This window comes from Gobius niger, assembly GCF_951799975.1.
Source record: "Gobius niger genome assembly, chromosome: 22".
In the NCBI taxonomy this organism is placed as follows: Eukaryota; Metazoa; Chordata; class Actinopteri; order Gobiiformes; family Gobiidae; genus Gobius; species Gobius niger.
Genome location: NC_136873.1, coordinates 15,502,899 through 15,517,192, shown reverse-complemented (window position 1 = coordinate 15,517,192; position 14,294 = coordinate 15,502,899). Strand labels below are relative to the sequence as shown.

Sequence of the window (14,294 nt, the reverse complement as noted above, 5' to 3'; positions counted from 1 at the left end):
GAACCAACACTCACTGGACGTTGGCTGGGACGTCCTCTCCAGCTCTTGAATCTGCTGCACCAGGGCGGAGATGTGCTGGAGCAGGTCTCGGTTTTGAAGCAGCAGCTGGTGCACCCGGGCCTGGGCCTCGATCCTGGCGGTGGCCTCTGCGCTCAGCTGGTCCTTCAGGAGGTGCACCTGAGAAGACCACAGGAAACGGCGGAGATCAGACAGAGCTGGATCACACGTTCAGAAGTGTATTCTATATGGTCAGGGTTTGATTGACCCAGAGTTACCACAGTAGAACTCTTAGCTGCACCAACGTTTCAAAGCTCAGTGATTCTCCTGGGGTCTCATTTATAAAACTGTCCGTGAGACTCTGCCTATAAGAGTCCGCACGAGCAAAACCCAAACTTCACGTACGGAGGAAAAAAAGTGCAGTATCTCATCCATAAAACGTTTCCAAATACACTTTTAGAACGGAAAGAAGAGCCTTTTAGACGCTGATCGTGATGTTTGCCAGTGCCATTCCCAGAGCTCAACCTTCCTGAAACTACAGAATAAGCTTTTAATCACTCTGATGTTGGAAAGTAAATACCACCTTTGGCGCAGAACAGCTCGTACGGAAGGTTTTGGCCTCGTTTTGTCCGTACGTGAGCTTTATAAATGAGGCCCCTGGATTCTATGTCATCAGTGGTGTCAGTGGTGAACCCTGCTCTGAGGGGTGTGTTCGGGGTGCACTGTGAGGGATGGTTACAATTCCGGGCCAGCAAAAAGGAGTAGCCGGAGGCAGCTCTAAACTATAGGATATTTAGAATGGTGTGACATCATGTAAATGGGAGGCGACCAGGAGGTATCCGGAACAGATGCCCGAGCCACCTCAGCTGCTCCTTTCGACGTGAAGGAGCAGCGACTCTACTTCAAGCTCCTCCCGGGTAACTGAGCTCCTCACCCGATCTCGGAGGGTGCGCCCAGCCACCCTGCTAAGGAAACTCTCATGACAATAGGTGAGAGCGGGAACGTAGATCGATCGGTAAATCAGATACCTGAATGGTATTTATTCAAACTGAAACAACTGAGTAACTCCGTGTAATGCTGTCCCTGGACCAACAGGCATCAGTGCTATGGGCCTGATCGTCCACCTGGCGCAAGGACAGCGTTGCTCCAAACCAGACGGTCATCTGGCATGTGCGCAGCTGTTGTACAATGTGACTGCGGCGCTAGCTAGAGGGTGTCGCTTGTAAAAAGAGAAGAGGTCAACAAGATCAGGTCCCTTTGTCTCTAAAGACATACATTTTTCTTGGTACCCGCTTTCGATACTTGGATTTTTTCCCAAATCTCATGACCATAGGTGAGGGTGGGAACGTAGATCGATCGGTGAATGGAGAGCTCCCTCGACTCAGCTCCCTCTTCACCACGACAGACCGATACAGCGACCGCATCACTGCTGACGCCGCACCGATCCGTCTGTCGATCTCACGCTCCATCCGTCCCTCACTCGTGAACAAGACCCCGAGACACTTGAACTCCTCCACTTGAGGCAAGGACTCCCCACCGACCTGAACAACTGTTTTCAGGGTTTATAATTCTGCTACACTCTTTGGGCTGCCAATTATTATGACTAAAACCCATTTGGAAATTAACATAAAGAGACACTCTTGCTTTACCAAACATTTATTTTCACATGCCTGGTGAGTGACCGTCTTTTCTGCCCCCCAAACCCTGCTTTGGGAACCGCCGGTGTCCCGCGGGAAAGCCCTGGTAAAGCGGGGGGCGCGTGAGACCGGAGCAGGTGCGGTTGGGCGACACCTCTGCACCGAGTCTGAGCGCAGATCTGTGAGGTGTGAAGAGAGTTACCAGTCTAGTGCACTTAAACGCAGTGCCCTTTAAACCCCCCCCCCCCTTAATGCGGTGGAACAATGGAGCTAATCCCAGGTCATTTGGACACAGTCGACCAGAACTGAGCCGAGCGCACACAGACGCTCCCGAACAACTGCCTCATTTATAGATCCACCTCGTGCACTCGCGGAGAGAACAGGCGCTTTAACCTTTCCAAAGAAGGCTCTATCGGCTTTTCAAGTTAACTGCTGTACTTTGAGAGGCCTTTGTTGTAAAATCAGGAGCATAAACAGCAGTATTCCACTACTACGACTACTACAGCTGCTACTACCACCCATACAAGTACTTCTGCTGCTATTTCAGTCATTTGACAGTAGACAACAGTGGTTCCCAAAGGGGGACCCCCCAGGAGCACAGAGCTGGAGGGGGTCCTAAGATGGTTTCCAGTGTTAATTTCGTCGACTAAAATATTTAGTCTTAATTTTAGTCAAAGTGATATTTTTGACGACTAAAATTGGACTAAAACTAAATGAAAAGTTTCTCATGAGACTAAAACTATGACTAAAATGTCCAGATATTTTAGTCGACTAAAATAAGACTAATAAAAATGAAAAGGAGAGACTAAAATCATCCAAACTTCTATTGACCATGAAGCAGAGGAACAACATTAAATATGATTATAATGAATATTATCAATGCAAAGTCGACTAAATTCGTCTTAAATTCAGTCGACTAAATTCCCTTGCAATTTTAGTCGACTAAAACTAGACTAAAATTGAAGATATTTTTTTGACTAAAACTAGACTAAAATCGAATTACATTTTTGTCAAAAGACTAAAACTAAATTAAAATACGTTGTCAAAATTAACACTGATGGTTTCTAGATTTGGAAAATAGGAAACCTTTTGTAGTATTTAACAAAAGTCTTCAATGAAAACAGCCAAGCTTTGTGAATTGAGGTCAAACAAAGTAAATACATGTTTTGCGTCGCATTATCTATATTATTAATAATGCATCGGTTTTATATAGCACTTTTCTGGACACTCAAAGAGGCTTTACAGTGCACTATTCATTTACTCCATACTCGGTGGTGGTAAGCTACTATTGTAGCCACAGCTGCCCTGGGGTAGACTGACGGAAGCGAGGCAACCAGTCTGCGCCATCGGCCCCTCCGACCACCACCAACCACTCACTCACGCATTACATTCGCTAGGCTTCCTGGTGTTACCAAACGGTCTCCCATCCAAGTACCGACCAGGCCCTTCCTTGCTTAGCTTCCAAGGTCTGACGGGATTGGGCAGAGCAAAGGCGGTATGGCCACAATGACTGTATTATTAAGTCATTTTTAAAGTGGGTTCCCTGTAAAAAAATTTTTTTTAAAAAGATTCACGGTACTCAAAAGAATTAGTTCATACAGCCCTCACTCACCTTGAAACAAAGGACTCCTATGTTAGAATGCTGTTTTTAGACATTCAACACTATAATCCCACAGCAGCTAATACACAAACGGCTCCACCTGGGGATTAACACATCACTGTAGCTGCTGGACTTTCTGACAGGGAGACCACAGGCTGTACGTGTCCTCCAGAACCATCACACTGAACACGGGAGCTCCCCAGGGCTGTGTGCTCAGCCCCCTCCTGTTCACTCTGCTGACCCATGACTGCACTCCAAAGCACGACTCAAACCTCTACATCAAGTTTGCAGACGACACAACAGTGGTGGGCTTCATCAGCAACAGAGACGAGTCAAACTGCAGGAGTGAGGTGAGCAGTCTGACCATGTGGTGCTCACAGAACAATCAATGTCTTCTCCACAATAAATGTGGGGAAGACAAAAGAGATTGTTGTGGACTTTCGAAGAGCGCGGGTCCATCATGCTCCTTTAACAATCAACGGTGCTTCAGTGGAGAGGGTGACCAGCACTAAGTTCCTAGGAGTGCACATCACAGAGAAGCTCTCCTGGACCATGAACACTACATCACTGGTCAAGAAAAGTCATCAGCGTCTCTACTTTCTCCGCAAGTTGAGAAGAGCCAGAGTCCCAGCCTCTGCTATGTCCAACTTCTACAGAGGGACTATAGAGAGCATCCTGACCAGCTCCATCATCCAACGACATTTGTGAGCAGATAAGCTAGCTAGGGCGGTGTTCCTGGTAGTTTGGGCACTTGGAGTGGTTATCGGATCTTTGGATGTCGAGAAGAACCACCATTTTCAAGACATATGTTTATAGATACATGTAAGATATATATGTTTCCAGGCGACGGCACAGGATTAGATAAGTTGGACCATCCTTTGGACCAACACACTCTTATTTCACCAACTTTTACTTTACTGTGTCAAACCTGGTGCAGTCCCAAGATACAAAAACTCTGCTGTTTTATTCACCATCATATGTTTCCCTTGTGCTTTAGGCGAGGCAGGGCATGTTTATTTATACCACGCGTTTCGTACACAAGGCAACTCGGTGCGCCATTTTTTACATTCACGGCGACCGGTTGTGGGACAGTTTTTTATGGTTTTGTGAGACATTTGGGCCTTGAGTGAGGGTGTGTTTTTGGTGAGTCACGTTTGATTAGGGGCAGGGCTGAGTCCATTCCACGGGCTTTGAACAGGAAATGGATGAGTAGAAACATTGGTCTACAATATGAGGCTCAACCATGTTTTACTCTTGAAGGGTTATGGTGGAAAATTCAGAGTTATTGTTTTTTTTATTACCACATTATTCAACCAGGAAAGGATTTCAGGATGTCTCTGGGACTCTCAGCAGAGCCCCGCGGCACCAGCGGCCCGGCAACGAGCCTCTACAGTTCTCCAGGACCTGCCAATCAAAGCCCCAAGCTAAAACTTTAGAAATCTAGAGAACAAAAACCAGCATGGTTCAAAATATGACGCTTTTCTCAGAGTTGTCGCAGGCGGAGACATTTTTTTTTTTTTTTTTTTTAAAGAAAAGTCTTTGGAGCCAGGCTTTTAAGTTGTTCTTGACGTGTGTAAAGTCCCCATTGGTTTCCATGTTAGAGCGAACGTTCTGGAGTCGCCCCCGGCCACTAGAGAAGTGCCATCCTCGCCCCAATACAGGGACAATAATGGCTAAGGATTCAGCCAGGACAGTAGAGGGCAGCACTTGGACCAAACACTGTCCCACAAATACATTACTTTGACAGTTTTACCATTATTTAAAGGTATAGCGGAGGATGTTCTATTTCCGGGTGGATCATCAAGACGATTGGTCCTAATTGTCGATCATTCTGGTGATATGCCTACGTAAGGCCGTCGTGCGCGCTCGCCCCTTGTTCATTTCTGCGCATGCGCACTTTCAAGCCTATGTGAGTTACGCTGTTAGCCATTCATTGCTGCTCGCGGAACGCACCGAGTCGTTTGAAAATGGCAGAGGGTCGCAAGAGAAAAAGTGTCTTCGAAGTGTATGAGAAGAAGAGAAAGGCTTCAGGAGAGAGAAACAAGACCAGAGTGTTTTTGGGAGATTCTTCCTCCTCGGAGGCAGGTAGAGCGATGCGCATGCGCATTTTTTTTTAAAAGTGGAGAGGGCAGTTCTTTCCTAAAATTCAGGAAAATCCTCCTGTATACCTTTAAATAAGACGAACAGTGAGTAAGTCAGGGATCATTTACATATTTCAGAAAAGGGAACAATGCACAGGCACAGTGGGAACCAGATGTTAACATACACTATTTAAAAATACATTTTCTTCTCAGTGTCTGACATGAAATTGATTCCAGAATAATACCCTCTACACGGTTTTATATCCCGTTCCCATTGTAAATAATGACAAATGGAGCAAGTATTTGTTTATAAAGTAACAATGTTTAAAAAACGTTATATATGTTTCTATAGAAGTACAGAGATTGCAGTACCTTCATATTACGAGGTTCATATCGTGCATTGTATTAAACAATGAAGTACCCGAGGGTTGCTATAGTCACCACCTGCCCGAGCACCCACGTCGTTTATCCATTCAGTAATAAACTATTGTCTGTGCCTGCCAAGAGTTCCCTGAAATACCTGCTGCTGCAATTGCATTAGCTTTAAAAGCTGCGACGCCTGGCCTTCTCCAGAGGAACCCAGCTTTTGTACTGAAAACAGCTCAGAGTGAAGCTTCACCTTCACACAAAACACTGGGATGACTTTGTGCTTTTTAAACAGACACATCAGAACTGCGCTGATGAGACTAGTCTAGTTAGTACTACTAGACAAGCTAGTCTTCAGTCAATCTTAAAAGTAGTCATTTGTGCAAGTTCTTGTTTACATCCGGTGAGATCGACTCTGAAAAGTCATCCTTAATGTCAATCAAAACCCAAGTTAAAACTTTATAATCTCATATAACAAAAAAAAAACAATGTGGTTGAAAATGCACTATCCTCCGAGTACTCACAGGAGAGAACACAATATGTAGAAAAAACAAAAGTCTTTAGAGCCAGGCTTTTAAAGTAGTTTTTGACAGGTGTAAAGTCCTCATTGGTTTCCATGTTATAGATACAGACGGCATCTCTGGAATCGCCCATATATGGTCATTTTTGAAAACAGTTAAAGCAGTACTAAGTAACTCTTCCCCCTAGAGGCCATAAGCGCAACTGCAGGTGTAGTAGCAAGTTACGATTTTTTAACTTATTAATTGTCTTGGAGAGTAAATACTACGCTGACAGGAAAGGCGAAGGGAGAGAGGGTTACTGTGCATCCAATTATACAATGGAAATATTTTTTTTCACTCAAACTTGGCTGTAAATACTGTTTAAAGTGACGTTAGCCCGCAGTTAGCTTTGCCCGTTAGCATGTTAGCTTCTTCTTCGTGATTCCGTTAGTGTGTATTGCTTTCTCCGGACCGGTGGCAGTCAAGTTGCAAACATGGTTTTCTGGTCAGAGACACCAGGGGGCGATGAAAGACCCTCCAATCATCCCATAAACACTTGTATTACCCCCACAGGGACTACGGAAAGGATTTATTAAGGTAAACACGTTACTTAGTACTGCTTTAAAGGGGAAAACAATTTTGAAAAAATGTAAATTTTCTCTAATTATTCAAAAACTACTGTAGCAAACGCTGAATTATAAATATAGTTTCTACTAAATAATGATACAAAGACATGGGGAGGAGCAAAGTGGTTCAACAGCCCATAAATACATGAATAACGGAGAATGCTAACTTCATGCTACATGTTAGCATCGGGCTAATGCTAACGGTTAGCTAGCACTTGCTACAACTGCCGTTTTTTCACTTCTACTGAACAATCTGCTGTGAGAAAATATCCATATGGGCCCGATTTACACTTGACTTTATTTATGTGATAAATAAGTTCATATTCCACCAGAAAATGGCTAAAAAGAGAAAATTGTGTTTCTCTAAAGATTCTATTTTCCCCCTCGGCGAAGCCACGCCCCCTTCTATGACGAGATGCCGTCTGTATCTATAGCGAAGGTTCTGGAGTCGCCGCGGGCCACTAGGGGGTGCCAAAGAGAAGTGCATTCCTCGCCCATCGGTTTGGACACAACCAACTTACAAACAATGAAGGTCTTTAGATGGACGTCCCAACATGACTGTCATAAAACAACACATAGGTCAGCACCACTTAAAAAGCATATTGAATTGGCGAGTCCGTGAAGAGCTTCATCCTTCTTGCAGAGGGAAGGTTTTTGGATCTATTTTTTGTTCAAAAGTGTCTTCTACTTGAGTTTTTCTCCATTACCTTCGTACATAAACCGAAGCTCCCCCCCCCTCCCTCTCTGGGCAGGTCTGTAATGAGGACCTACTGAAGCAGAGAAACCAAAGCTGACAGACTCTAGACTCACCTAAATTAGCCCGTCCCGCTCCAGGCGATAGACCGCTCCGGCTGTCTGCGGAGCTACATTATTGTTCTCACCAGCATCGCTGCACTGTCGTATTACTGTTGCTGCTATTATTAGGAGAGCAAAGTCCATGATCGAGCGATATCTATCCAAGCGAGGAATCTGAAAATGGACAATAGACATTTGTCCTGCTCCGTCTCAGTGAAGCAGAGGTTTAGCGCATGGGAGGGCATCTGAACGAAGCAAAGCCATTTGTGTGCCCGACTGAGTGAAATCATCTCCAGACATTAGCCTGCTCCTGTCAGCAGAGGGGCCCCAGACGTCAGCCCGCTGCATTATCAGCGGGGCCGACTGGAGTCTGGAAGTGGGCCCAGACTAAAGAGCAGATCAGTCCTGAGCCCGGCCGGGCCACGATGAGTGAGAGGAGAGAATGATGAGGGAGGTTCAAACGCACACGCACTGTTTAAAGGGGAGTTTGTGCTAAATCGACTATACTACTGTACAACGACCAGGAAATTGTGAAATAGTGCAGTTCTGTTTGAAGGAAGAATACCCCAATTTCTTATTTTGGTTTTCTCGTCATTGGATGAATAATAGGAACAAGTTTTAGTCCTTAACATGTCGCAAACATGTATTGAATTTAGAGAGATTTGTATAACTGCATTCACTTACATCTAAAGGCAGGTGTTATTTAAGGGGAAGAGAATATTACTTACAGTATATTACAAAAAGTAAATATCAAGCATTGGCTTAAATGACTTGAATTGAGGAAATGTTTCTTGTTTTGAGCGGTTTTCACTCATTTAGACACTTTTCCGGATCGGACCAAGTTTACTTTGCTTGTTTGAAGACATTTCAGACCAGTTCTAGGGTAAATCTCGCTTGAAATAAGAAAGTAAAATTGCCAATGAGATAAGACCAATTTTCTTACCCCATTGGCAAAGAAAATGACCTGAAATAAGGACGAAATGTATCGAAACGAGTCAGAAACATCTCAGAACAAGTGAAGTAATCTGGGACAAATGCCCAAGAACTTCTTTACCAGTCAAAACAACTAAAATTTTGATTATTATGCTCAAATTGAGATGTTTATACTGATCTAGTTAAATACTTTTTGCAGTGTACATTACAATTCACCATTAAAATGGTTGTAACAGAGAAGACTTTATTGATGAGATAGGACTCTATTCAAGTAGGGCTGAAACAACTTATCGATTAATCGACACCTAATCGATTACTGAAATAGTTGCCAACTATTTCAGTAATCGATTAATCGTTTTCTAGTGAACACAGACTAAAGTAGAGCAAAAAAGACATGAAAATTATGTATTTTGGATGAAAACCTACTTTGTTTTTAAAGTGAGGGTCTGCAGTGTTTTGTACATTGTAAATTTCATAAATATCTGTCTTTGTCTCGTCCAATCAAAAAGCAGAATTAGCACAAAGAGCCTTGTACAAACGTTTACTTTAAGTTTACTCCATCAACATGTCCTCAAGCGGCGTCACTTTAGCTTTATGTGATAAAAAAATGGAAAAAATACAATTTGCTCCGTGTGCAGGTCAGTCCCACGCCTCAAAATAACTCCTCCAATCAGCGCGAGCGTGTCGTCTTCTCTCGGGTCAGTCTCATGATCGATCACAAACACAAACGCTCCGTCTAAACTCGCCTTTTACACAAGAAAACAACAAATAATCCGGTCCGCGGTAAAAACGAAACAGAAACCTGCAGTGACATTGATGTCAAAGCTCCGCTAACAGCAACGAAACACTTCCTGTTGTCCCGACAAAATAAAAGGCGTCAATGTTCCAGCCGCTGGGAGAGGGTTTGAAATGTTCATTAATAAATGAACCTAATATTTTAGGTGCAAATGGACACAAATCTCGTTTTTCTTCATTTTCCTGGTCGTCCGTTTTGCTCAAATAGAAATAAAGGCCTGTCTCTAATTGTGGCCTGGTTCCAATAAAGGCCTGGTCCTAGATGCCCTTGAGTAAATAAAGGCCCGGGCCTATATTAGAGCATTTTCCGGTAGTTTGGGGAGGAACAGGCGGTGTACTTACTTATTCCTCCCTCTCCTGTGAATGTTTACATGTTATGGCCAATAAAAACATGATAAAAGGTAAAACTTTGGGTGGTATTAGTTTAAGCAGACACTGTTTATTCATTCACAAGCCACATTTTATGACAAATTTAGGCAGAAATGTGAGAAATTCTAACTTTTTCTTCCCACTATATACTGTAGTTTTCTCAAATGAAAGTGAAAACGTGTATTTCCAGTGAATTCAGTATGAAGAAAAGGAACAGACATCAACAGACACAGTTTAGTGCTGTTTGCCGTGGTCTGTGTGGGGTTGTGTCCCGTACAGTTTTTAATCAGCTCCAACATCAGCCAAATGTGTGTGTTCACATTCGGGACGCTGAAGTGCCGCCCACGCTTCTCCCGAGCGCTGCTTTAGAGTCTCCTAACAATCACTCGTTCATGCAGACGCCGGAGTAAGAGCGTCTTGCCGGGGGGGACAAAACACCGACTTCCAGGTTCATCTGCACCTGAAGAGCCGCCGCTGTCCCACATCCGGGGCGCCTTCAAAAGCAGCCCGTGGCGCGTTCGTGTGCGAGGGGAGAAAACTGTCCCCAAGTCACAGTCACAGCGGTTACACGGTGAAATGTTCATCTGAAGGCACTGCCCGGAGCACTTTGAAGTTTTCTACGGGGGAGATAAGTGTGATCTGAGAGCGGGAGGAGGAAGAGGAAAAGAAACTTCAGACTATTTTCATTAAAAAATGAAATCCTCATTTAACCTGGAGCTGCCAAGACTGGTGCAGAGGCCGACAGAGTAAAGTCAGCTACTTAGATTACCGTAAATGCTCTAATATAGGCCGGGGCCTTTATTTACTCAAGGACATCTAGGACCAGGCCTTTATTGGAACCAGGCCACAATTAGAGACAGGCCTTTATTTCTATTTGAGCAAAACGGACGACCAGGAAAACGAAGAAAAACGAGATTTGTGTCCATTTGCACCTAAAATATTAGGTTCATTTATTAATTCACATTTCAAACCCTCTCCCAGCGGCTGGAACACTGACGCCTTTTATTTTGTCGGGACAACAGGAAGTGTTTCGTTGCTGTTAGCGGAGCTTTGACATCAATGTCACTGCAGGTTTCTGTTTCGATTTTACCGCGGACCGGATTATTTGTTGTTATCTTGTGTAAAAGGCGAGTTTAGACGGAGCGTTTGTGTTTGTGATCGATCATGAGACTGACCCGAGAGAAGACGAGATGCTCGCGCTGATGGGAGGAGTTATTTTGAGGCGTGGGACTGACCTGCACACGGAGCAGCTGGACGTGCTTTGAAGACGCGATGGTGACTTTATTAAAACCCTGGAGGGTCACACAACATTTGTTGCCCTGTTTCCAAATATCGTCACAGGAGGTTTGAAAAGTGGCTAAATCTGTGTCAAAGTTTCGCTTGGATCAGCTCCTCCGCAGCGTCCCCCCTCGGCCCGGGTTCCCGTTTGTTTACTTCCATTTACACGAGTATGAGACAAATTCCTAACATGGGGAATATTTCTACCGCTATAGTTTCTAATAAAAGCCCCGGCCTGTTTTAGAGACCGGCTTTAATTTGCCTCCGCCAGCCGCGAACCCGGCCTCTGTTAGAGACCCGGCCGCTAATGGAATACAGGCCAGAGTTAGAGAATTTACGGTAACTACGAAGGCCTGACCACACAAAAACATGTTCCCCCGAAGGCGAGAAGATGAACACGACGATGACAAAAGAATCTACGCCGTTCACATTGACTGTCGTCGGATAAGTTTGTGGAAGTGAATCATTTGCGATGGGAAGCCTCTCATCGACGAATACAAGGCACTTGGTATTGATTTTCTCCACAGCGGAGCCGGCGCTGCTGTGTAATTCATTCCCCCGCATGTGCGCGTCTGATCTCAGCAGAACTGGAAATGCCCGGCGTCCGAGCGGAGCCTGAACAGCTCAGAAGAAGACGTGACACATTCTGACAGGCAGGGCTTTCACTACTGAGATACCATAGACATGCACTAGCTTTGCATTAGCCTAGCACCACAAAACTCTTCAAACATAAGAACTGCATGAATTACAAAAAAAATAGCTCCAGGTACCAGCAACACTCTGGATAACTAGGAAATGAGGCCCTATGTCAAACACCCTGAAATATCCCTTTAAAGCTGCTCTTGCTACAGAAAAACACAAACTAGTTAAGAATTGTCTCTTGTTTCATATGGTGTGGCAATTTTAACTTTTGGGAAAACGTTACCCAGATGCTTTCAAACATCATGGAAAGAGCCACACCCTGCACTCCGAGGCGTCTTTTGTTACTTCCAAATTAAATCTGACGATTAATAACCGCTGAATATTATTAGCTGGCCTCGCAGACTCTGACTGCAAGGAAGTGGCTCCTGTCCTATAGAGATGTAATTCAATTGGAGCTCTCTGCTGCTGGAATTCAAGGCGCAAAAACTGAAAATATCTCATGCTGCTCTAATTTATTAAATACACTCAGTCTGGATTCAATTTCGAGATAAATCACAAGGTTACATTTGACATATCTTTGCCTGTACTGTGTATTGAGAGAAAGTCTACTACATGATTATATGTATTTTGTGCATTGATTGGTATATTATGTCATTATGTATATTGCTATTTCTGTGGACATCAGTGATGAAGGAAATCAGCTATTATATTGCTATATCAGTTCATTGCATTTTTTCTTATTTTTCTCATTTTGTAAGGGATTGTTTTTTGTGTAATTTTGAGTTTCTCTGCCCATCACAAGGGAAATGGGGATGTGAGGAACAAAAAGGGGAGAAAAAATAAATTTAAAAAAGTGCCAAAATGTAAATGCAATGTAACACTTGAATAAAAAATGCATCACAAAATAAAAAAGTCTCTTGTTGAAGAGTCATGTGCATCATGCCTCACTCAAAAGAACTCTCTGAAGAAAGAATTGTTGATTTGTATAAAGCTGGAAAAGATCACAGAACCATCACTAAAAGTCTGGATGTTCATGAATCCACGGTTAGAAAAAATGAGAGACAGTTGTTGCTTCACTTCCAAGGAGTGGCCGCCCTGTAAAGACGACTCTCAGGGCACAGCGCTGAATACTTAATGAGGTAGAAGAGAACCCTAGAGTGCTAGCTAAAGACTTACAGAAATCACGGGCACATGCCAACATCTCTGTTCACGCATCTACAATACATAAAACATTGAACAAGAATGGGGTTCATGGGAGAACGTCACGGAGGAAGCCATTGCTGTAAAAACGGTTTGCTCACAGACAACGTCATGTGTGGAGGACAAATGGAACAGCAGATCAACATCAAAACACTCTCCTCACTGTGAAGTCTGGAGCAGGAGCATCATGGTGTGGGGACGTTATGTTGCAACAGGGCCCGGACAACGTGCTAGCATCAATGGAAAAATGAATTCACAAGTTTATCAAGACTTTTTCAGATAAACTTGAGGCCGTCTGTCCAACAGTTGAAGCTGCAACAAGACAATGACCCAGAGCACAAAAGCAAATCCACTTCAGAGTTAGCCTGCTCTTATCACACCTTTGTACTCATTTCGTGCAGAGGGTCTGGATCTTCACAATTGAGCTCCGTTATCAGGTGGGAGGGGTGAACTCCTTTTAAAGTTTGAAGCGATTGGATCTGTATGTGATGCGCCTGAGTGAGTGAAACAGCTATCATAACTCTTGGGAGCATTCCTTGAGCATTCCTGCAAGGCTCAATTTCATGATATTTGGGAGCCGAGCCAGAACGGATTGAAGAGCTTCCTTTACTTTCGTATTCTCCGCCATTGCCGAACTACAACCAGCAAATCCAGCACAAATGCTTGACGTCACCTACAACACCCGCCTCCCCCGCTCGCTGAATGGCAGGTCAACTGATTGTGAATATTTACATGTTATGGCCAATAAAAATATGATAACATGTAATTGTTTGGGTGATATCAGTTTAAGCAGACGCTGTTCACTGATTCTTGTGATTTTAATAAAGATCTGACTACATTTTATGACCAATTTAGGCAGAAATGTAAGAAATCCCAAAGGGTGTACTCACTTTTTCCTCCCACTGTAATTGTAAAAAAATAAAGGTCTATTTCAGGCAAAACTGCAGCTGAACATGTTTTAAACCATCATTTTGGTATACAGTAAAAATTGTTAAAGGGGGGGTATTATCGACTTTTTCAAGCTATATATCATGTTATTATGTCATGAGTATGAGTAATCTGTAAAAACTCTGATGGCGGCCATTTTAGGGATAGGTTTGCCTGAGTCCTCCTAGGAACGCCCCCACCTCCTGGAGACGCCTCCGAGCTTCCGTCACCAGCCGAGTAACCAACCACTGCTCCTCAGCAGAACCCCCTCCCCACTGATGCCACAGACAGCGTGTGGAGGGGGCGTGTCTAAAGGCTCTGAGGTTCTTAAAGAGACAGAGGCCTATTTCAAGACATTCACTACAGCCATTTTGAGAGAGACATTTTATACAAGGCGGTTATTCTAATTTACTGCATTTACAGACCAACAGAAGGTTTGTCATCATTGTAGTGTGATATAGACTGGTGCTATGTGATTGAAAAAAGCATAATACCCCCTCTTTAAGCGATGTCACAATTTGCCAATAAATTTAGACCTAATGCCAGTT

At 43.8% G+C, this 14,294-nt stretch overlaps 1 protein-coding gene across 2 annotated transcripts in view; it reads right to left on the bottom strand.

The window, feature by feature from the left end:
• Positions 1-14,294, bottom strand: part of LOC306981333 (carboxyl-terminal PDZ ligand of neuronal nitric oxide synthase protein-like) — a gene marked incomplete at its 5' end in the record, with an annotated part of 286,117 nt that overhangs the window by 44,599 nt on the left and 227,224 nt on the right. For both annotated transcript variants that reach the window (XM_079580914.1, XM_079580913.1), the window contains one exon: positions 15-177. In XM_079580914.1, the coding sequence (XP_079437040.1) occupies positions 15-177 (163 nt within the window). The remainder of the gene's footprint in view (positions 1-14; positions 178-14,294) is intronic.